Source organism: Triturus cristatus, chromosome 9, assembly GCF_964204655.1.
Source record: "Triturus cristatus chromosome 9, aTriCri1.1, whole genome shotgun sequence".
NCBI lineage: Eukaryota > Metazoa > Chordata > Amphibia > Caudata > Salamandridae > Triturus > Triturus cristatus.
In genome coordinates, this window is record NC_140592.1 from 371,038,127 (window position 1) to 371,060,035 (window position 21,909).

The following is a 21,909-nucleotide window of genomic DNA, read 5'->3' on the forward strand; positions in this document are numbered from 1 at the left end:
AAAGCAAAGCTCTGTAGTTGCTCATTGTATTTGACATGGGGGTAGGATGGTGGAGTGCTCCAGGTATGAAGCATGTTTTTGTTTATCAGATGTACAATGGTTTTGTGTTACCAGGTTCATGCAGATTGTGAAACCAATTTTTGTTCTGCAGTTGTGCTGGAGTCCATTTGTTCCTGTGGTATGTGCATTAATGTTTATGTGTTGACAGGATATTCTTGTAAGTGTGTGTTCAGTTTGATAGGATTTTTGTTCTAATATTCATGGAGATGCATGTGTGCTGGTTGAGAAAAACATTTTGTTCACATTGAGTAGGAAAGGGTCTTTAAGCATCAGCAACACATGGAGGGACAAGGACAACATATCTTTTAACAATGTTTGATTCAGAGAAGATGCATGGTCTCAACCTCTGCTTCGAATGATTGATAGTTAATTCTCACCCCATCTGTGTCTTTATATGATTGCTTGTCACTTAATTTACATATATTTACATGTTCTGAGACGTAGTAAACTTCTGTTTTCTCCTTTTCCAGTTAATTCCAAACTCTTGTGCCACACATGCGCTTTTGAGTGTGCTTTTGAACTGTGGTGGTGTGGACCTTGGGTATACTTTGGCCCGAATGAAGGAATTCACCAAGGGATTCAGTCCAGAGGTAAGGTCTTAATGGGCAAGGACACTGCAAAGGTTAGGCTTATCCAAGTTACATTAAGATACACTTCCTAGTACATATTGTGGGTGGATATGCAAATATCTGTGTACAGGGGGTGGGCACGATTACTTGCACACTGTGAATTAGCAGCATGAAGAAGTCTGTAGACTGTGTGGACAGCTTTGCGTCCTCTCAGATCCGCTGTTTTTGTTGATGGATCTCCCAGGGTAGTGAAACTGGCATGTTTTGAAAATCTGAGAGGCTCCCTATTACAGCTGCCTGCGACTTCTTCCTGGAGAAGTGCTCTGTGTTGGTGCTTACATTTGGTATGCACGTATATATTGTGCTATAATGGTGATACTTTCTGTGACGAATCACTGCATGTCGCACACACAATGGTGATTGCCTGCAACACGGAAGGACTCTCTCCTCTGAGTAGGATTTCATGAAGTTTTAGAAGACTGTTTAGTAGTTTCATCCATGTCTGGATTCTGAGCTGCAATTCATATTCAACCCAGATAGCTCCCCTACAGTAGTAACTGAATGAAACGGGTACTGCCTGTTCACCAGTGTATGGTATGCCTACCTACAACCCAACTCCACTTAAGAGGCATTACTTGTGATGTAGTACAACATTTGAATGTGGCATGCCACTTGGTTGTACTTTGGATTTATGTCTTAGGCCTAGCTCTAGTTAAGTACCTATCCCGTACCTTGTACTAAATGTGATGATATTCTGAAGCACCAGATGGGAGGGTGGTTACCTACCAAGGACTCCTACCATTCTTCTGAGGCTAGGAAGAAGTATGGGAGCACAGAGAAGCCCTGCTTTTGTTCTTTTCTATAATACTAGTAGCTGGGTTGCCCATACAGAAGAGGGTCTGCTCAGACCTCAAGCTTCTGCAGACAGACCGGGATGGACAATAACCAAACAAGAGCACCTGCCCAAGGATCCATCAGGAACTTTAGCATGGCTGGTTGTGACCGGATCGAAGAAGCCAGAGCTGAATCTACATTTTGGGAGGGTAAAGTTTCTGTCTACTGTATTACATGATTAGACTTGCTGGTGAGCTTGCACAGATCTTTCAACCTGCCTTACACTCTGGTAGTGCGCCCTTGTGACTGTAACGCAATGTTGGACACAGTGTGTACTGAAGATCTCAAACCTTTTATTTTGCCTTATGCTGTATTGACAGTTTTTTAATTGTGGGGAAACTTTATGGGGTTCCTTCTCTCACCTTCAGTTCGCTGGATATGTCGAAGGTGTTCTCTGGGCCACTTATGTATCCCTCAGTACGATCATACCACAATTATTTCCTGAGTTATCGCTATTGAAAGGTCCATAAATTGCGACCATAAACTAGGTTGCCACTTTATTCTCTGTTGGTGCCAGCAATTTCAGTGAGTAACCAAACCCCCAGTACTCCTCTGGAATCATGGCAGTGAATAGCCCCCTAACACATCTAAGACATTTGCCAGCAGGGTCACATCCCATTCTCCCAGTACAGTTTGGAACCAGACCACTTGAGGGCTGATTACCAGATTGCCAGACTGGTAAAAGAAAATGGAAGAGTATGTCACTGTTTCCTCTGAAGTATGGGGGTTGATTTACACGAGAAGATATGTATTCCATTTCTCAGTTAAATTAAGATTGGTTAGTTTGCAAGATTTTAAGAAGTCATGCATTTGAGCAGCAACCCTGCCAGATGTGTGCAATCTCCTTAATAGTTCCATTATTTCCAATGGCTCCACCTTCCTGATCTGTTATTAGATGTGAATTCTTAGCCTTAAGAAGTTTTAAGTCATGCCTGTATCACCCTATCAATGACCACCAACCCCCCCTCCCCTTCACCCCAGCAAACATGGCTTCATGCTTAGTTGGGAACAGGACTATAATTTAAATATGCTTGTGAAATGAAATGAAATGAAAACAATATTTAATAAAGCGCACTGCTGCCAAGCGGCTTCCTGGCGCTGGGGGACCTGGGTCAGAGCTCACAGAGAGAGACACAGGGGACCTAAGAGGGGAAAGCCAAAGAGAAAAGAAAAGTTTTTAAGGCTTTACGGAAATGGCTGAAAATAGGAATGGAGCGAAGATGAAGTGGAAGACTATTCCAGAACTGGGGAGCCAAGACGGAAAGACGAGTGCCCCCGGATCTGGATTTGCGGAAGCGGGGAATGTGAAGAAGAGAGAGAGAAGAAGAACGGAGAGTGCGACTGGGAACATAGGAAGAAATGAGGGAAGTGATATAGGCAGGGGCAGAACGGGAGTGGGCGCGAAAGGCAAAGCAAGCAAGTTTGAAAAGGGATCTGAAGCGGATGGGGAGCCAGTGAAGGGATTTCAAGACCGGGGTGATGTGAGAGGATTTGGGAAGGGAGAGAATGAGACGGGCAGCCTGGTTTTGAATGGCCTGTAAACGTCGGGATTCGTGGGAGGGGATACCCACGTACAGGCCATTGCCATAGTCGAGGCGTGAGATGACTAAAGCCAAGACTATGGATTTAAGCGCGTCGGTGGTGAAAAAGCGTGATATTTTCCGAATAAGACGGAGAGAAAGGAAACATGAAGACACAACAGAGCTAATCTGGCTGTGCATGGTTAAGTCAGAACTGACTTTGATGCCAAGGGTACGGACAGAAGGAGAGGGCGTGGGGGGGGGGGCCAAAAGAGGGGGGCCAATGTTCAGGGGACCAAGGGTTAGAGGGACCACCCGTGAGGACAAGTTCCGTCTTATCGGGGTTGAGCTTAAGATGGTTGGCGCTCATCCATTCCGAAATAAAGATAAGGGTGGAACTGAACTTGGGAATAGAATCAGGAGAGGAAGACAGATCAAAGACAAGCTGGAGGTCATCTGCGTAATTATATACAGAGACCCCCAGCTTGAGAAGAGAAGAAACAAGAGGACAGATATACAAGTTAAAGAGGAGGGGGGAAAGAGAAGAGCCCTGAGGAACACCACAAGTGACCGAACAGGAAGGGGCAGAAAAACCGGAGAGATGAACAGCCTGATGCCTATCCTGAAGATAGGATGCTAGCCAGGAAAGGGCCGCGCCCCGAATGCCCGCTGCGCAGACACGGTCAAGAAGAATGGAATGGTCGACCGTGTCAAACGCAGCGGACAAGTCGAGAAGCACCAAGGCTTGAGGAAGGTTAACATCAGCCTTGCCCTTGAGTTCATCTAAGACCGCTAGAACCACCGCTTCTGTAGAATGGCCAGGGCGGAAACCCGCCTGGTGGGAAGCTAAAAGGCCATTGTCCTCGATGTATGAGGAGAGGCAGGAGGTGACGTGGGTCTCTAGGATCTTACCCAGGTAGGGAAGAAGGGAAATGGGACGGAAATTAGCTGGGAGGGAAGGATCAAGACCAGGTTTTTTTAGAATAGGAAGGACAACAGCAGATTTAAAGGAAGAGGGGACAACACCGGAGGCCAGTGAGGAGTTGAGAAAAGAGAGAGGGGGACCAGGACAATTAGTGAAGAGGAATTTGAGGATCCGTGCAGGAACACCGTCCAAAGGAGAGCCAGATTTAACTTTAGACAGGTAGTTGTGGAACAAGTCGAGGGAGATAGGGGGGAAAGTGTCGAAGGAAGAAGAAGGGAGGGTAACAGGGCTGGTGAGGGTAGGCTGAGGCACAATAGGAATGTCAGCTTTAATTTTCGCAATCTTGTCAATAAAAAAATTATTAAGTGACAGACAAAGGGGTTGGGAGGGAACCAGGCTGGGGGTGGAGCGATCAGAAGTAGCAAGATTGCGAACCAAAGAGAAGATTTCACGAGGTTTATTCACGGAGAGCGATACTCTCTCCGTGAAGTAGGAAGTTTTGGCATTAAGGACTGCTTTTTTGTAGTTGGTAAGGAGTTGTCTGTACTGAACTCGCAGAGGAGGGGAATACTGACGTCTCCAAAGGCGTTCCGCCCGTCTGAGATCAAGTTTTAGTGCCTTGAGCTCAGTGGAGAACCATTTGTGCGCGTCGTATGGACGAACCGCTTTGATCTTTTTAAGCGGGGCCACACGGTCACACGAAGCAGCAAGCCATGTACTTATGGCTTTGGCCTGAGATTCAAGGGGGAGACAAGTGAGATCAGGAGCAGAGGATACCAAAGAGAGTGAAAGGGAATCAAGATCGGTTTGGTTCCAGTTGCGAGCTAGAAGGTTTTTAGGGGGAGAGGGTTTGACAACCATACCTAAGTGAACAGAAAAAGAAATAATAGAGTGGTCAGACCAGACACAGGGAGAGATGGAGGGAGGTGAAGCAAGGGGGCAAGATGACCAGATTTGGTCAAGTATATGACCATGCACGTGGGTCGGGGCTGTGACATAAGAGGTAAGATTCAGACATTGAAGAGTGGCAGAGAAGTCTTTTGAAGAAAGGTCTTCCTTAAGGTCTCCTGGCCAGAAGTTGAAGTCACCAAGAAGGAGCACAGAGGAGTTGTTGACCACAAGAGTGGCCAACAACTCCTGGATGGAAGCTACAAAGGAAGGCATCAATTGAGGGGGGCGATAGACAAGAACCACAGTGAGGGGAGAAGGAAGGTTGAGGGAACGGGCCACCAGGTAGTCCACGTTAGGAATGAGGGGGTGAGGGAGGAGCTGAAATTTAAGTGACGACCGGACAATCATCGCCACCCCCCCGCCAGCCTTGCCATCCGGGCGGTCAGCTCGGAGAGCGTAGTAGGTGTCAGGGAGGATGGCTAGCAGATCAGGGAGAGAGTCAGGAGTGAACCAGGTTTCGGTCAGAAATAAAAAGTCTGGAAAATCAGTGGTTAAAAGATTAAAAAGTGCTATCTGGTGTTTAACTGCGGACCGGGTGTTAAGTAGATAGGCAGAGGCAGCCGTAGGGGCCAGAGGGGAACGAGTAACCGGAGGGAGAATAGGGGGGAGAGGAAGGGAATCGGGAGAAACAAGAATCGGGCGAAGTAAAGGAGAAGAAAGAATACCAAGTGATTGTAAGTGATGAAGGGGGAGAGGGGCAGGAGAGGGAAATGCAGATATTGCAGTAAGTTGGGCAGTAGTGTAAACCAGGCGAGAAGCAGAGTGGGCGGCCCCTGGTCCCGGCCCGTCGCGGACGGGCGCAGACGGGCTTAACTTAGGCGCAACTTCGGCGCGCCTTCGTCGCGCCCGCTGCGCCCGCCCGCTGCGCCGCCGGAAGACAGGAACAGTTATGTGGGGACGACACATGAGGGGGGAGGGTCAAGGGGGCGTGACAGGGGGGAGGAGCCAAAAGCGCTGCAGTGCCGAGGACAGACCCGCCCAAGATGGAGGAGCCGCCCGTCCCCTCCGAGAGTCAGCGAGGAGGGGGCGATCAGCGGCGGCGGTCTGGTCTCTGGTCGCGTGCAGGGAGGAGGCAGCCAGGAAGGATCCAAGCGCCGGGATCGGGGCGCAGTGCAGGTAAGTAGGCAAGTGGTTTTAAAAAAGCAAAACAAAGTTGCTTTTTTTTGCTTTTTGTGCAATACAAACTTGTGATTGTATTGTTGAGGCGTGTCGACCATAGGATGAATTCATCTGACCTCATCAGCGCATAGCCGAAAGGATAGCATTATTATTCTGAATCAGCCACAATTAAATAGTTCATGGCGCTCTCAAATATATTACTAATATGTGGTATTAAAAGCCTCATGACGAGGTTGCTCAGGCATATTAAGAGTAGGGCCCTGACTCTCAGTTCGGGATTGTAAATGTTCACAGCATGAAAGATCCCCGACTGTAATTGTTTGCCTAACTATTTGGAGACCTCAGCCTGTAAACAAATAAGTCACAGGGCTACAATGGAGAACGCTGTCGCTAAATGCACTTGCAACGGGCTTTCTCTCTTTGGCATGTGTTGCAAGGCCATTGTTGAGGGCATTTATTGACTTTTTGAAAGCTTTTGACTAATTGGATCACGACTTCTGTGGAAGAAATTCTATTGTCAGATTTTCCAAGTGAGTTAACTGGTATTTTGGTTGATTTTCATTGTGAGACAAGAGTGTATATCCAAATGCTAGCACTAACCATTGAATAGCTTAATTGTAAGGAATTTAACAAGGCTCTGTACTCATCCTCACCTTGCATCATCTCATACCTCTTTTACTATTCAGAACTCCCAAACAAGCCGTTTATTGCTTTATTCGAGGTAAAAACTCATAAAAGCATGAAACATTTATAACATATTTACAATCTCTTATAAAAATCTTTAAAACATCATGACATCAATGATATTAAAATTCATCCATAAAAACTAAAGTTCATGCAGTTGTTTAGCCAGTATAAACGCGAAGAAACTAAATTCTCATTGACTGGGAGAGCGGGCAATGGTCTAAATTCTTTTCACCTAGCCTGCTATTGGGCTAGAGATTTCCTTTTAATGGCCCAGGCCCAACCCAGAAATGTAGCAACTGCCACAGCAATGAATGTTGAAGGACTGGTGCAGATAATCCTTAGAGCCATGTCACTCTCTCTCGTGCCTAGCTGTTTGCACATAGCCCTCAGCCAGACACGTCGGGGGACTGAATAAGCCCCACACACAAAGAGTAAGTGAGCAATGGTCTCAGTACTTGTTTTACAGACTGGGCAGGCTTGAGAACTACCCTCTGCCCATCTTCCAGTTAGTGATCTAATTGGGAGAGACCCCACTCTAAGATGGAAATATAGCTTCCTTTCCAGGGGTTTGGTTATAGTATCCCAATAGGGCTCAAGGAAAGGGGAAGCTTTTACTTCAAGAAATAGTCCCTCCATAGTAGAAGGATCGGCTTCGTTCCAGTCCCGATGTTCTACCATTTCCCAATACTTTGCTTTTATAATTGCTTTAGTCGGGAACAGGGCCTCCTCTGGATTCTCCCATAGCTCATTCATGCCTAGAATCCCCAGCATTCTATGCAAATCCCCACAACCAACCTATCTTATGGAACTTATCGCAGTTAATTAAATCCAGGAAGCCCCTTGCGTAGTGAGCGAGTTCAGGGGTGACCCAGATGCGCCGCCAGTATAAAATGGGTCTTAGTCTAGCCATATCTGATATGGCTTTCCTGCCTAACTCACAACGCAGAGGCCTCATGGGTGTGCTTTTGGGGAGGCCGATGAGGTTTCGAAGAAATTTATTCTCGGCGAGCGTTAGTGGTGCTAAATTGCCATAGCCCCAAAGCTCTGAGCCATGGAGCGCCGAGCTAATGGCTTTGGCCTCATATACTTGAAGTGCTGGCGCAATAGGTTTGGACAAAGACCTTTTATGTTCAGCACCTATAGCACCAGTGTTTTGGCGAAATTTAAGAGCCGCCATTTCTGTGTGTTTCCCCCACTTTGCGCCCTTGGCTATGTGGATACCCAGATAGACAAAATCCGAAACCATTTCTACCTTTTGGCCATCCATGAGGAAGTTCCCTCTAAAGCTGGAATGGGGATTAAATGTCATGAGCTTTGTTTTAGCTACATTTACTTCTAGGCCTTGATCAATACAAAAGCCCTCAAAGATATTCAGGGCGCGCTGCAGACCGCTGGGAGTTTTGGGTAGAATGAGCGTGTCGTCTGCGAATAATAGGATTGGCGTTTTCACTCCATCCAGTGTTGGAGCATCTACAGAACCAGACCACATACGCTCCACTACTCCGTTAATGTAAAGGGAGAAGAGCATCGGGGCCATGGCACAGCCTTGGCGTACCCCCCGTTCTACCGGGAACTCATCAGATATTTGCCCATGTGTCCCCCACTGGATCTTTGCGGAGTTTGACTCGTGCAATCTCATCACTAGCGATAGAGTTTCAAGTGGCATGCCCATCTCAGCTAAGACTTTCCATAACAGGGAGCGAGGAACTAGATCGAAAGCTGCACGTAAGTCTATGAAGGCAGCATAAAGACTGCCCTTCGCCAGCTCTACTGTCTTCCAGTGCAGTAGCATGAACCGGAAGATCTGGTCTATCGTGCTAGTCAATTTACGAAAACCTGCTTGGTAAGGAGATAGAACATTATTTTCTTCCTTCCATGCTATGATTTTTGCCAGGGTCATTTTGCCTACGACCTTCTGTACTGTGTCTATAAGGCTGATGGGCCGATAATTCCCTGGTAGAGTTTTGTCACCTTTTTTGTATATAGGGATTATTACCGCCCCCAGCCAGGACTTTGGTACCGGAGCCCCTTGTGCTACTGCGTTGGCCAAATTCAAAATATACTTGCCCCAGCATGATTTCTCATAGAGAAATACATCTGCAGGCACCCCGTCAGGGCCCGGAGCCTTGCCCCGTGTGACTGAATCCAAGGCCAATGCTACATCCGCGTTATTAAAAGGAGGAACTTGGAATATAGAATAGGGCACAGACTCCCCGTTCCTGTCCTCCGGACGGCTCCTGTTTTGGGGACCAAATTAGTCCAACCAGTTGCTCTGCGAAACATGGTTGGAAGGTGGTTCTGGGAGACCCCCTCTTCCCCATTTAACAATATTCCAGAATAATCTGGAATCTTTTGCGGAACTGGCAGCTTTAAGATCTTGCCAGTGCTGCTCGTCCCATTGTTTCTTGGCTATAGAAACACTGGACTTGTATTTCCGCCTTGCTTCCCTGACGGAGGCTCGGTCTTTAGACTTGATGGCCATCCCCAGAGAAGTTCTAGCTGCCCTACATGTGGCGTTATACCACCCCGCCACATGAGGACGACTTTTCTTGCCCGGGTGCGAGCGTACTGCCCTGTAGAAATGACTCCTTATCAAGCTGAAGAATTCACAGTGCAGATTAGTAATCTCAACCATATCTGTTCTGCTCCTCGATCCCGTATTCAATATTACTTCCATGGCAGAGGTGGTAAGATCCAGATTTGTGCCAATACTTAGTAGGACCTCGTGATTGGCCACAATTTGGGGCCACTTGACTCGCCTCAAGTCGTTCAATGGGACGATCTCTGCCATCGCTTCTGTTATAATATTTTGCCCCTCCAGGTCCCCCCCCCCCCCCCCCCCCACAACAAATGAGTAATACAAAGGGGGTTGTGATCACTCTCTTGTCTGCTGACCACCCTCATATCTTTCATCAAATGCCAGATCGTTAAGCTACAAATGACATAATCAATCCGGCTTTGCCAACGGCCATTATCAAATGTGTTTGCCCCTTGTCCATCACTCAGTGTCCTACCATTCAGAGCTCTGAGCCCCCTTTCGCTGCATAAGGCGTTCATCTGAATTACTTCGACTGACCATCTACTCACAGGTTTTAAGTCCAGCTTAGGGATTCCCCATTCGGTATCTGCATCTTCTCCTGATTGCCAGTCTTGTACTGTAAGGGGCTCAAAGGTCATGTTCAAGTCACCGGCAATTAATATGTTGTTCTCGTTTGGCTGGGCACCGATCAATTGGTCGAGTGCAGCCAAAACTGGGGATTTCCCCCCATTATGTCCTCTTCTATACAGATTATAAATATATAGGGGTTCCCCCGAAGGGATACAAAGCCTAATCAGCTGCATGTCCTTATTGTCTGTGGGGAGCTCTGCTATCTTGTCGAAGAGTGCCTGCTGAGCCCAAATGATTAGACCCCCTTTTGGTCTTCCCTTTGGGCCTTTAACGGCCGGGACAAAAAAATTAAGGAAGCCCAAGAGGAAGAGAGGCTCGCAGGCCCATGTCTCCTGAAAAAATACAGACGTCGAAGTCATTTATAAAGGACGCCCATTCTGGTGAGTGCATTCTGGGGCCCAAACCCGCGACATTCCACGAAACTATTCTGCCCCTGACCCTGCTGGGATCACCCCCCAGTACAGCGGTGGATAGCGGCTGGACCCCTGGGCCACTGATATTTCGCAGATCGCAACCTCCTGCTAGCTCTTTAATGGCTATTCCCAATTCATTCCTCCCACCTGGGCTGGCCACAACATCTTCTGCCAAAGGAGAGCCTACCAAGCCTGGATGTTCAGCCCCCCTCCACCCTACTAGATATCTTAGGGTGGTTCCTGCCCTTTGACCCCTGTTGGACAGTTGTCAACTCTCCTGACCTGTTATGACAGGGATCGCTCGCTGCATGCTGGAAACTAGTTTGGATTGAAGGCATGGCATGTAGTCTGCCATTTGGTAAGGATTCTGTGGTTATAAGAGGCACCTTTTGTGTGCCATCCTCGGCAACATTTATTATGCCCCCGACGTGCAGTCAATCTACTCCCTCCAAGCCTGATAGGACCCCGTATCGATTATAACCATGAGAGTAACGATCAATCTGCTGACTGGGAGGGTGCCTTGGATGGCCTGCTTGATATTGGAATGGTGCCCCAAAATAGTCTGCCTGGTTTAGAGATGGAAGCCCAGTATGGCTATGCTGATATTGTAGCAGGGGCATGACATTAATTACAGGGGCCACTAAACCTCTTGGATAAAAGTAAGTCATATCCTGGGTGGAAATTACACTACTGCCGTTTTGGGGGAACCAGTTTGTGATGTATCTAACTGCTCTATTGTCACGAAAATTTATTATTACAATGTCCCCTTTTATGTCCTTTGTTCTTTGACCTAACCATGGGAGACGCCTGATATATAGAATTTCGCCACTTATATTTGGTGGTAAAGGGTGAATCTGTCTGAGCCAAAATATGGTCTTATTTTTCAGTTGGTAGACAGCTTCACTTCTACCCTCCTCTAGGGGTGGCACACCAGTAAGAACCACCACATACGGAACTGCTTCCGGGGGTAGTTCTACTGAATGCCTTTTGGGTGCAATAGACCTCACCGGCTTATCCATGCCGTTCAATTTTTGGAGATTTGATGTTGAAACAGTTCTCAGAGGATTTATAATTCCACCTACTTGAGCCCCCATGCTTTTACTATTTGCATTTGGCCCTATAGTTTTAGAGGGGGTTGCTTTCAACGGTTTTGTCTTGGCTACATTGGTTGTTATTGGTTCCTTTTGAGCCATGTTATTGTGGTCCGAAGCGGGACCGGAAAGGACTAAAGATGGCTTATTTAGATCCTTGGTTGCCCCTTTATTTTCCCAAATAGCCTGTTCCAAATTATCCAGTTGAGCAGCAATTCTTTTTAACCTCTCTACTAACGGAGATATGAGTGATCTAATTAACTGTTCCATGCTACCCATTAGGTCGGTAGTAGATACATCTTTCAATGGTACATAAGGAGGGGTTACTACTACAGGTATTGATGGTACATTGAGAGAGGGGCTTTGTAGGTTCCCAGAGTTAGAATGGCTAGACAACTTTTTCTGTGGGCCATTCCCCCTCTTTCTCTTTTTTTTCGGTGGTGGACCTTGGGCGTGAGAGATTTTAGTTTTTTTTTTTTTTTAGTTTTTTGGACAGACTTCAATAGTGGCAACGGAGTATCCTGTGGAATCGAATTACTCGGGGAGGCAGAAACATTCATGGTCGGGGCGTTGGATTCTGCTAGACAAGGGGATCTATCCCGCAAAAGTAAAGGGATACTGTCACTTAGGGATAACCCACAATCCTCCCTTACACAATATGTGCTCGGGACAGGCGAGATAGCTAACTGCATCGGGCCCAGAGATGAACGCTTGTTCTTAATGAAGTCTACTGAGCGTCGTCTCTCGGCCCATCGCTCTTCGAGTGTAATTTCCCTGTCGATATCCGAGGTGGCCCTGATGACAAAGTTGTCGAGTGTACCTCGACTGACTCCTCCAGCCATTATAGACTTATCTCTAACAAGAGACGACATCAAGATAATGGGATCTAGTCGTGGTCGGGACTAAGGGGGCCTAGTTCATGGGCCCTAGGACAATAGCAATAGTCTCTTCAAGTTCACCAATTGAACATTTATAACACAATGCTGGCTAGAGTTTTTATAGCGTTTTACTAGCTCCACTAATATATTAGGAGTCCTTTCCGTATGTGGGAAAGTCACTTACAAGAGGGGGAGCCCAGCCCGGCCTCCATCGGCCTCTGACGGCCCGCCCTTGTCTTGCGACGCGGAAGACAGAGTCGTTTTTAAAGAGCCTCCAGGTTGTGGGGAGCCGGGGAGCCTGGGAGTTGTAGACTCCCTCCTCACTGCGGCCGCGAAGATGACAAAGGCGGCGGCGGGAGGGAGACTTGGGCAGCGACAGAGAAGCGGAGAAAGAAGGAATCACACAGGTAGGCACAGGGATTCTAGTTCAGCCCAGAACGCTTGGCAGCACCCGCTCCACCGAAGACAGAGTCGTTTTTAAAGCGCCTCCAGGCGCGGATGATGGTGTGACAGCTTCCTGTTGTGGGGAGCCTGGGAGTTGTAGTCTTCCCTCCTCACAGCGGCCGCGGAGATGACAAAGGCGGCGGCGGGAGGGAGGCTTGGGCAGCGACAGAGAAGCGGAGAAAGAAGGAATCACACAGGTAGACACAGGGATTCTAGTTCAGCCCAAGACGCTTGGCAGCATATATTTATCCCCTTTCTTCCTTAGTTTTAGCACTGAGGTGCCAAAAAGTCAACAGTCAAAAGATCACCAAGTCACTGAGGGCACCCCCCTCTCTTAAACTTCTCACCTTATTCTCACCTTTTTTTGGGGGGGTTTATTCAGACCGTCGCTGCCTTTTCTTCCTTTTCTCCCTCAAAGCAGAACCGGAGTCAAATTGGAGTCAATAAGAGTCAAATAGCAGGCTTCTCAGTCCTGCTTTAAACGCCTCCAAGCGTTCGCCTCAGTGCTTCCTGCTTCCTGATGACATTGCAGCAGCAGCCGAGCAAAAAAAAAAAAAACTCAAAGCAAATCGAAGCAGCTCACACGCCTCCCCCTTGCCGTCCTTGATTAGCGCGATGAAAGGGACGCCTGGCGAATCAACAGCATTGCGGAGCCCCCGCTGAGCCTCTATGCCTCAAGCCCTCGAAACACCGGCTCACCGGGACAGGGAACCAAAGCACAAAAGCGGGATGCAGGACGTGGAACCAGCTCTCTCCAAGCATTTCTAAACCCTTCCCTCTGACTCTTCCCTCCCTCCACCTCCGCTTTACTCATCCTTTTTGGGTTCCGGAGTAGCGTGCTATTAGTTGAAAAAGCCCATCAGGAGTATTAAGCGCCATATAAATGCAATTACAATTATGTCTCAATTACTAAGGAGATCTAGACTAAAATCTGGATGAGATGGCAAAGATATCCATTTGTACACAGCATAAGGGGAATCGTTATTTTTTAAAATTGGTTTTGCCTTTGGTATATATTGACTTTGCTAATGGTTTTTAGTATGCAGTATGGCTAACGAGGGGGGGAAAAGTGCTGTTTTCTCTTTTTGTAGGCTTGCGCATGTGCCCCGACCCATGCAGCCTGTCTGCAAAATGACACCAGTGCCTTTGTTTCCCTTTTTAATTTACTAAAGCTCTTCCACCCAAAAGAGGATGGGGGAAAGCTCTGTAGAGGGCGTGGGTGGGTTTGCAAAAAAAGGAGGTGCACAAGTGGGTAAGTAACAAGGATGGCGGTCGGAGAAACATACTGGTTAGAGGTAGCTTGAAGCACAGGAGAAGGAGCAATATGAGGGTAAGAAAAGCACACAGACGTGATAGCAACTCTAGCTTAGTGGGTAGAGAGACTCACATGAGGGAGACAGCAGGAAAACACATTCAGCCTCATTGAGTACTTAAGCAAATTGAAGAAAGTAGTTCTCTAAAACTGAATAGTGGAAGGATACAAGTAAAGATGGAAGGATACAAGTAAAGAGGATATGCATGATAGACGTGACAAGCTGTCGAATAAGAATCAAGCAAATGAGTCACCGTAATGCCAACCAATGGAAAGCAATGGTTGTGCTTTAGGCCCGCTGTAGGATGTCTGGGAGCCTGAAATCTAAAAATGATGAGGTGATATGTAACCCTATCCTGATTGAAAGCATTTACGGGAGGTCAGACTCATGCTGCAGGAGTTATGGTGAGAGAAGGACTCTGGTGCTCATGTGTGGTACTGACTGTACATTCATCTAATCGTATTGGAAGGAAATTCCATCCCATATAACGGCCATCTCTGTGGTGACCTTGCCACTACACCTTACAACTTGTTGCAAGGGAGCTAAGGAGAAGCCTTTACATATAATCTTACTACACCAAAAGGCAGAGTACTCCCACTTTTGCTGCTTGCAGCTAGGTTAGCAATTGCACATTCCTGTAGGCTCCAATCACTCTTTTCATAGCACTTGTGGTGAGGTAAGTTATATAATTATCATATAGAAAAGTTGTCAGCTCTGCTTAATGACAAACGATGCATAGATTTGAAAAGATCTGGCTGCCATGTTGCACTTAATGCACCAATCAAACTTATGTGACATGTCTCCATCCCCCATGAGATCTGCACTTGGTGGTACTTCTATTTGAGTTCCTGGCTTCCATATGAGTTATTGATCTAGGATTGGTTCCTTACATCTCTTGCATCTTGTTCATATGTACCCTCTAAGACAATGACAATATTAGTATGTGCTCATTATTTTTATATGGCTTTGACTACATTAGAAAATATGAATGTGGTCAGCATATGTATAAGGTAGCAGGATAGATAAGCCTGATAGTGTTCGGAACCTTGTTGATTTTATGTTCTGCAACTGAAGGCAATTGGTAACCTGTCAGTTTTCTTTTTAGAGCAAAGGATATGCAATTGGAAATGCCCCGGAGCTGGCAAAAGCCCATAACAGTCATGCTAGGTGAGTGTCGATTCATGTTTCGCTACCATTTTATTTTAATTTATTCCCTTGTAATTAATAATGACACTTTGGTGCTTTGTACATTCTTTGTTTTTGTTGGTCTGAGTTGAATGAAGACTATTTTATTTTGTTTATTCAGCATGCAGCCCTTTGTGAAACATATGTAATATAATTAAGAATGAGAAAAAGCCTATAATCTGTACCTGTAGGAAACTGGATTTGTAACTAGGAGATGGGCTTCGGCCCTGAATTTTGCTGCAACAAAACAAGGTGATGGATGGAGTTCTTTAATTAATTTAAGCCAGTGGCAACTGCTCTGGGCCACACTCTAGTCATGGTTTTTCACCTACTATGCTACCTCAGTTTCAACCCAGCCATGTGCAAATCCAGTCTTGATCTACTCCAATAGGAACAGTCTAGCCCGAACTGTCAGGCCACGTCCTCCCTGTACTGGAACAAAAGCAAGCCAAGACCGGTTACGCCTGATATGGGCTCTTCAGTCAGGTGTAGCTTAATACTAGTGGCACAGTTGGCATGGAAACCACGTCTGGGCATACCGGTTGTACTTAAGGCGGCAACTGCAATAACAGCAAGGTGATGGATGAAGCACTTGAATTAATCTCATACACTGCCAATCACTCTGGGCAGTAGAACGAAACCGGTTGTCAGACCCCCTTTCAGAGGGTCATGGGGCACGCGGGGGCTACTGGGCCACAACCATGATGTTTGAGGCCTTTTACCCCCTCATGTCCCAGGGCCCAGCCTTCTATGGATCCTAAGCAACTGGGCCAAGTACTTATGCACTTGATTCTCAATGGTAGTACAAACAATAAATCAATGTCCAGCCAAATATATGCTCTTATAAGAAAAGAAGTATTTTATACTCTTCACGTGCAATGAAGTACAACATTCCAAGGCAACAGCACAATTCCCCTTAAATGCTCTGCTCGTTTGCATCCTTTATACAGGACCGCTCACAACAAATCAAACTAGGTAACCCATTCGCAGGCACCACCCCAGTGGGATGGGAAGCACCACAAGGGTCGACCATTTACCCCACACTCTTTAACCTATATATTTAGCCACTAATGGAAATCTTCAATTGAATGTTGCATACCACTTGTCCTCAGACGACACTCAATTATGCTTAAAGATATCCTCCCTTGAGGATATCATCCAACTAAATAACATTCTAGTCAAAGCTCAGTCCTGGCTAGCTCGGACCAACCTCAAGCTGAACTCTCAAACATAATTCTTATTTTTCTCCTCTCATAACAGCTCAACTCACATCTAAGATTGGCTCAAGCACCTAGATGCCTTCAACTGCAAGCCTACCGTTATTGATTCCACTAAATCCCTTGTTCTAACACTGGACAAGAATCTGAACATGCTAGCACATATCCGTGCAACCCCGTGCAGTACGTCATTGTCAAACTACTGAAGAAAGTGAAACCCTACCTGCCACCTCCAGACTTCAAACAAGCAGTAGAAGCGCTAGTGGTCTCAAGACTAGAAAATGGTTCTGCAACCCTTTCAGGTCTTCCCAAATCGAGAACGGCTCCACTCAAAGCGACTCTCAGTGCAGCTGCTAGACTGGTACTAGGCACTTTGACCATATTACCCCATTACTTGGGTCTCTCAACTGGCTACCTTGAGGCCAGAACCGAACTGAAAATTGCTTGCCTCACGCATAAAGCCTTGTTTTGTAACAAACCAAGGTACCTGGCAGATTAGTTTCGTATCTGGGGAGGAAGCTGCTCCCTCAGAAGCGCAAACTATATCAGGCTAGAACCCTCCATGTTTCTCTATTATTTTGTATCAAGTCTTCAGGTATGTTTACCAATCCTATGTACAGTGCTCTGATACCCTTGGGTCATGTTCACGCTTATAAAACACCAAAAATAAATATAAAAGGTCAGGTCTCTAGTAGTTACCACGCAAATCCTTGTCCCACCCTCCGTCGTGTAAGGTTTTCAAGGTTATACCGCATTCACTGGCAGCTGCATCAGGGAATGCAAACTATTAGGCGATGCTTGAGAGTTATCCCTTTGACTCTTTAGCAATCTAGTCAAGAGCCTAGGGTGCCACTGCGCCCTTAGCAGCGGGACCTTCAGGGCCCACCTGGCCTGGCTCATGGCTTACCCCTTCTCGCAGCACGAAAGAGTTCAGCGATGCAGCTGGTGCCTTCAACGCGCATCCGCAAGTTCTGTTCAAGGAACTGGAATAAATGGCTTAATCGTCCAAGAGAAAAGACGAGCAGGCTGGGGAACGAACTTCTGAGGAGACAAAAGCTCAGGTCCCCTCTCCTCAAAGCGAAGACCTGTCAGCCCTTGAATGAACCCAGGAACTGGGCCTTACCAGCCAGAGCTCCTAGGCCCATGGGGACCTTCTAGGGAAGATCTTTGCCAGGGACAGGGGACCTGTCCATTTCTTGAGAGCCTGATACAACAAGCTGATGACCAAGAAAAGGGAGATGTCAGTTGCTCCCACAGAACCTGTTGGGAGGAGGGACTCCTGTATACTGAGGTCAGAGATCGCAAACTAGGTGTCACTAGGAGCATGGTTGTGCCTCAGTAATACAGGGAGTTCTTATTCTCATTAACACGACAGACCCCTAGCTGGACATCTTGGCCAGACAAAGACACGGAGTAGGTTAGTCACCCAGTTTTACTGCCCAGGCATGTGCCAGAAAGTGAAGAGATTTTGTAACTACTGTGTTACCTGTCAAACCGGCGGCAAGACAAGTAGCCAACCAGAGCCCCCCTTAATTCAGCTACCAGTGGTTGGGGTTCCCATTGAGAGGGTAGGGATTTGCATTGTTGGTTCCCTTGACATCCCAAACTGCCTTAGGGAACAGATTCATACTGGTGGTAGTGGATCATGCCACCAGGTATCCTTAAGCAATTCCCATTAGGACTGTCCCAGCTCCTGCAGTTTCTAAAGCCCCCATAAGTATTTTGACTAGAGTGGACTTTTCTAAAGAGGTGCTTTCAGACAGAGGTAGTAGCTTCATGTCTGGCTAGCTAAAAGCCATGTGGGCTGTGTGTGAGGTTCCCTCTAAGTTTACCACCACATATCACCCATAAACCAATGGTCTGGTTGAGAGATTCAACCATACCTTGAAAGGTATGATCACAGGACTTCTGAAAAACTTAGAAGGAGATGGGATGACCTTTTGCCCTGCCTGCTTTTTGCTTACAGAGAGGTGCCACAGAAGGTAGTGGGCTTTAGTCTCTTTGAACCTCTGTTTGGTCATCCTATGAGAAGTCTACTAAGGTCTGGTAAGATAGGGCCGGGAGAAGCATCTCAAAGAACCCAAACTGGACATAGTAGTTAATGTGCTTGGCCTTTGTTCAGAGCCAACAAAAACCTTGAGTCCAGTCAGGAGTTCCAGAAGCAATGGTTTGACCAGAAGTCTGCACCTGTGGAGTTGCAAGCTGGGCTGGGCAGAAGGTATGGGTATTGGAGCCTGTGGCACCTAAGACAAATGAAGTGGACCTTACCCTATCCTAGAAAGAAAAGGGGAGATCTTCGATGTGGTGGACCTTGGCACTTCCAGGAGCTTGAAACCTTAAACTCTATCATGACCAGGCTGATGTGCCCATTCTGATGAGAATCAGAAAGAAGAGAGTGAATATCTCCATGCACTCCTCTCCAACATTTCTATTGAGAGAGTTGTCTTTTCAGACACACTCATTGTCCAGTCCAGCAGCAGTCGGACTACAGGTAAGTCCTAAGGCAGTGTGCTGGGCTCTTCTCTTTGACCCCTGGTCCGACAACCTGGTGTACCCATGATGTGGACACTGGGGACAGCCTAACTGTCAAAACCTAAACATACAGGTAGTCTAACCAAGTCAAAGAGAATCAGAGCTAAAGTCAGAAATATGTTGGAACTATGGGTGAATGAACCCTCTGGGAGTCCCTGGGCCAGTCATGTGGTCTTAGTCCCCAAACCTCACTCCAAGGGAGAAAACCCAGAGCTGAGGTGTTGAGTGGACTACAGAGGCCTCAATGCTGTCACTAAGACAGATGCGTACCCCATTCCAAGAGCAGATGAGCTCATTTACAGGTTGGGGGCAGCCAAGTATTTCAGTACTTTTGATTTGACATTAGATCACTGGAAAATTGGACTGACACCAGGAGCAAAAGAGAAGTCTGCATTCGCCATGCCTGATGTGCATTATCTGTTTACTGTGAAGTCCTTTGGCTTAAAGAATGCCCCTACCACCTTCCAAAGGCTGGTGAACAAAGTCATAGCTGGTCTGGAGTCTTTTAGTACAGTATGGATTGATCATATTGCTGTCTATAGTCCTCCTGGCAGGATCACCTGACCCACCTTGGAAAGGTCCCTGAGTCCCTCCCTGCAGCATGCAGGATTCACTATCCGGGCAAGAAAGTGCCAGATAGGGCAGGGCTCTGTTGTATACTTGTAGGTGAAGGCCAAGTTCAACCTTTACAGCCCCAGATCCAGACTATTCTGGACTGGGAAGCTCCAACACCCCAGACTCAAGTCGGGGCATTCCTTGGCTTGACTGTGTACTACAGGAGGTTTGTGAGGGGATATGGGTCCATTGTGCCTCCCTCATAGAATGGACCTCTAAGAAGCAGCAACATAAATTAAACTGGACAGTGAGCAATCAAAAGGATTTTGACACACTGAAGGAAGCAATGTGCTCAGCACACATTCTGAAAGCTCCAGATTATACAAAGCAGTTCATTGTGCAGACTGATGCATCTGAAATTGCGATAGAGACAATTCTTTACCAGACCAGCGCTGATGGCCAGAGCCAGCCTGTTGCTTTTATTAGCAGAAGGTTAGTCCCCAGGGAACAGTATTGGAGTGGCATTGACAGTGAAGACTTTGCTGTGGTTTGGTCCCTGAAGTAGTTAAGATGCTACCTGTTGGGAACTCACTTCTTTGTTCAAACTTACCACAGGCGTCTCAGGTGGCTGATTCAAATGAAGGGAGAAAATACAAGACTGATGAGGTGGTCCATCTCTGTACAGGAAATGGACTTTACAGTGGAACACATACCTGGGACAGACCATGGCAATGCAGATGGCCTTTCCAAGTTTTTCCATTAGATAATGAAGACACTCTTGTGAAAGGTTAGTTTCTTCCGCTTTCATTTGAGGGGTGGGGGGGGGGGGGGCTGTGTAGGAAAGTGCCCCTTTTTGTCATGGTCACCCTTCACTTTTTGCCACAGATACTGCTCTTTTTGGATTGATGTGCACTGGTTCCCTGCTAACCAGGCGCCAGTGCTCTTTCCCTAAAATGGTGTAATTATCACACAATTGGCACACACTTTGGCACCTCTATAAGTCCCTAGTAAGTGGTACTGCTGTTCCCTTGGACATGGGTACCAAAGAGCGTCCCTAAGAGCTGCTGCGTATATTATGCCACCCTTAGGGACCCTCATGCATATTGCATGCAACCTGCCACCGCAGACTGCGTTTCATGGTGCAAACCATGAGTGAAAACACATGGCACACTCACTGTGTGCCTATGCAAAGCCACTGCATGTAATATACGTAAGTCACCCCAACAGCAGGCCTTGTAGCCCTAAGGCAGGGTGCATTATATTACATGTGAGAGCATATTTGCATGAACAGATATGCCCCAGTGCTGTCTAGTTCAATTACTAGATCGCACAAGTGAACAGGAGAGCCATCTTAAGTACATGTACTGGGCACTGGTCATTATGAGTTCCCCAGCTACATGAAGGCTTCACTGAAGCCTATGGTGTTTTCTATCAAACACCTTGTCTTAATACATCTGTACTGTTGCCAGTACAGGATTTATTGTGGTATGCACCCAGGGGGCACCTTAAAGGTGCCCCCTGAAAAACCTACCATGACCTAGTGTGTAGCACTGCAGGTCAAAGCCCACGTGCTCTGAGGCCAGAAACAATGCTTGCTCCGGAGGAAGCTGTTCACACCTCCTCCAGCAGGCTGGCTAGTGATATAACATATCAAGGCCAGTGGCATCAAAGCCTGTGCCGCCTTTGATATGATTCCCTGGCTACTCCCAAACCTGGGAAATGCCACCCTCTGCAATGAGGCCCATTTGCCACCAGGACAGGCGGGAAATTAGCTATGCTAGTAGGTGTGTGGCACCACCATGCTAAACCCACCCCTAAGCTGGGCTACCTGATGTCTCCACAAAAGAAGGGTTCCACCATTTTGTATATGGTAGAATTAGGAACTGTGAGATAATGTTATGCCCATTCCCCACAGGAAGTGGTCATATAGGGGGTGTAGTTACCCCAAGGCTAAGTATCCCATTGGCTACTACCCTTCACTCCCTCAACACCCCTAAATCCAGTATTTAGTTGGCACCGGACACCAAGAACTCCGATTCACTTGACCAAAGAAGAAAGACAAAGAAGAGCCGAAGAACTCAAGAACCATGGACTAGCTGTGGACTTGCCTGCTTCTGTCTCAACAATTGCAAAGACCCGACTTGTCCTGCAGCTATGCATCCTCCAAAAGTTTCAGTGGGCTGATAGCACTTCGTCAACCTGTCAGCATCTCTCTTGAACTGGAGGAGCCACGTACCTGCAGGCACCGATCGCAACATCCAGTTCACCGATCTGCTGACCACCGGGTCCACCGATGCAGCAGCCACCCAGGAGGAGGTCACCATACTCAATGAGGTCAAATCAGTCTCCTCACCAAATTTGGAGACACCAGGGCCCCCAGGAGTAGC

The 21,909-nt window shown here is 47.1% G+C and overlaps 1 protein-coding gene across 1 annotated transcript in view; it reads left to right on the forward strand.

Annotated features, from left to right (window-relative positions):
• BAP1 (BRCA1 associated deubiquitinase 1) overlaps window positions 1-21,909 on the forward strand; it is a 196,315-nt gene that overhangs the window by 31,833 nt on the left and 142,573 nt on the right. The window contains exons 5-6 of the mRNA XM_085625184.1: window positions 531-650; window positions 15,139-15,200. Of these exons, the coding sequence (XP_085481310.1) occupies window positions 531-650; window positions 15,139-15,200 (182 nt within the window). The remainder of the gene's footprint in view (window positions 1-530; window positions 651-15,138; window positions 15,201-21,909) is intronic.